At 38.8% G+C, this 2,500-nt stretch overlaps 1 protein-coding gene across 1 annotated transcript in view; it reads right to left on the bottom strand.

The window, feature by feature from the left end:
* LOC138025043 (zinc finger protein 709-like) overlaps nt 1-2,500 on the bottom strand; it is an 11,002-nt gene that overhangs the window by 168 nt on the left and 8,334 nt on the right. The window contains exon 2 of the mRNA XM_068872283.1: nt 1-2,500. This exon is cut by the window's left edge and continues 168 nt beyond it; it is cut by the window's right edge and continues 829 nt beyond it. Within this exon, the coding sequence (XP_068728384.1) occupies nt 1,428-2,500 (1,073 nt within the window). The 3' untranslated portion in view covers nt 1-1,427.

Raw genomic sequence — 2,500 nt, 5'->3', positions numbered from 1 at the left:
AGCAATTCTTGTTGTTTTATTTGGTACCAATACTTTGCCGTTATATGAAAACGTGTTGTAGAATTAATCCTTTGAATAGAACTACCCCTCCAAAATGTTGAAAGTAGTATAAGCCACCTTAACTAAATTTCCGTTCCATCCCTTTCCTTTTTTACTGCCAAAGATTAAGACCATTATAAAACAAATTTATCAAGAGAGCCACCCAACTACTTAGTTCAAGTTGATGGCTCCTCAAACGTCATATGATTTTGGTAGAGTATTGCACCGACATCGCAGAGGTCATGGCTTCGAATCCCGTTGAAGCCGTCTGAATTTTTCACGCGTCTAAATAGAAAAAGTGACAATTGCTTTAAATTCCCAGCTAAGTGCAAGGATCGCTTCTACCTTTCGTCTATAACCCGCACTTTAAATATACATTCATTCATTCGTTAATCATTCATCTTACAACTCGTACATCGTTTCAATGTCACGCAACACAACGTTTTTATTCTAAACCGTTCAATGAAAAAGGCCACGAAAACGCAATGTTATAAAAGTTAGACTAATACATAAACAACAAAGTCTCAATCCTGTGTGGTACACCATTTTTTAAAGTCATTCGCCAAAACGTCTAACGCGAATTTTACGAGGTTTTTTACACGATTTTTGTACGGAGGCGCCATGTGGTAGAGCAATATGGGCGCCCGAAATCAACAAAGACGTTCGTAATTCGCTTCGCCATGAAAATGCGTTCTTTTCCCTCATGTACTGGTACACATACGCATCAACACAATCTCTTAAGAATTGAAACGTTTCAACTGTTGAATGTTAAAAGAAGAGACATTATTCTCCAACCAAACAGCTACATGTACTATTTTGGCAATGTCATGGTACCATGTGAAACATCAAGAAGCGCTTAACAAGATGCACTCATTTATGTGGCGGCAACAAAACAGCGATGTAAAAACACGCTATATTTTTCTTTAAACGCTTACATCTCAAAGAGGGTTCATACATGTACCTACCTTCACAACTAGAAAATTTTAAGCTAGCCCCGAATCTGCTCCAGAGATTTCTTTTTTAACTTTGCGAAAAGTTTTATCTTCGCTTGCTAATCACTGTCCAGCTATAAAAAGAGGAGATCACCGAGTTTGTTTTTGAAATATAACCGTCTAAATAAGAAATTTATGGTGTTTTTACATCGCTGTTTTGTTGCCACGGTGACTTATTGCGTCACATGCAGTTGCATCTTGTTGAGAAATTCTTGTTGTTTTATTTGGTACCAAAACATTCCCGTTGCACGAAAAAGTGTTGTAGAATTTATCCTTTGAATAAGATAATAGACTCCTTTAAGCCACCTTATATAAATTTCCGTTTCCTCCCTTTAACTTTTCTTTTTTACCGCCAAAACAAAACAAAATGATCAAGAAAGCCACCCAGCTCCTAGTTCAAGTTGTTGGCTCCTCAAACGTCATATGATTTTGGTAATGTGCAAGAAGAAGCTCCTCGCTGATCAACTCCTCCTGGCACAGCCAACAGCTGTGTTTTACTCCCTGGTTAGAAGCATGATCTTGCCAAGTGAAGGGGTAAGGAATCTCCACTTCATCTTGATTTGAAGTTGCAGAAACGTCTTGTGCTTTTTTATGATTCCTGTCACTTTTTCGGTTCCGGAAAGATTTTCCTGTTGGCTTACGTTTAGAACGTTTCTCTCCAGTGTGTACTTTTTCGTGTCTCCTCAAAGTCGCTGCTTGGCGAAAACACCTTCCACATTGTTTGCATTTAAAAAGCTTCTCTCCAGTATGTACTCTTTCGTGCACCCTTAAATTCACTGCTTGGCTAAAACACTTTCCACACTCTTTGCATTTAAAAGGTTTCTCTCCAGTGTGTACTCTTTCGTGCGCCCTTAAATTCATTGCTCGGCTAAAACACTTTCCACATTGTTTGCATTTAAAAGGCTTCTCTCCAGTATGTACTCTTTGGTGTGCCCTTAAACCCACTGCTAGGCTAAAGCACTTTCCACATTGTTTGCATTTATAAGGCTTCTCTCCAGTATGTACTCTTTCGTGTCTCCTCAAAGTCACTGCTTTGCTAAAACACTTTTCACATTGTTTGCATTTATAAGGCTTATCTCCAGTGTGGACTCTTTCATGTCTCCTCAGATTCGTTGCTCGGCTAAAACACTTTCCACATTGTTTGCATTTAAAAGGTTTCTCTCCACTGTGGACTCTTTGGTGCGTCCTTAAATTCACTGCTTGGCTAAAACACTTTCCACATTGTTTGCATTTAAAAGGCTTCTCTCCAGTATGTACTCTTTTGTGCGCCCTTAAAGTCACTGCTTGGCTAAAACACTTTTCACATTCTTTGCATTTAAAAGGTTTCTCTCCGGTGTGTACTCTTTCGTGCGTCCTTAAATTCATTGCTTGACTAAAACACTTTCCACATTGTTTGCATTTAAAAGGTTTCTCTCCACTATGTACTCTTTCGTGCGCCGTTAAAGTCACTGCTTGGCTAAAACACTTTT

Source organism: Montipora capricornis, chromosome 11, assembly GCF_036669925.1.
Source record: "Montipora capricornis isolate CH-2021 chromosome 11, ASM3666992v2, whole genome shotgun sequence".
NCBI classification, from domain to species: Eukaryota; Metazoa; Cnidaria; class Anthozoa; order Scleractinia; family Acroporidae; genus Montipora; species Montipora capricornis.
This window is presented reverse-complemented; position numbering and strand designations above follow the sequence as displayed.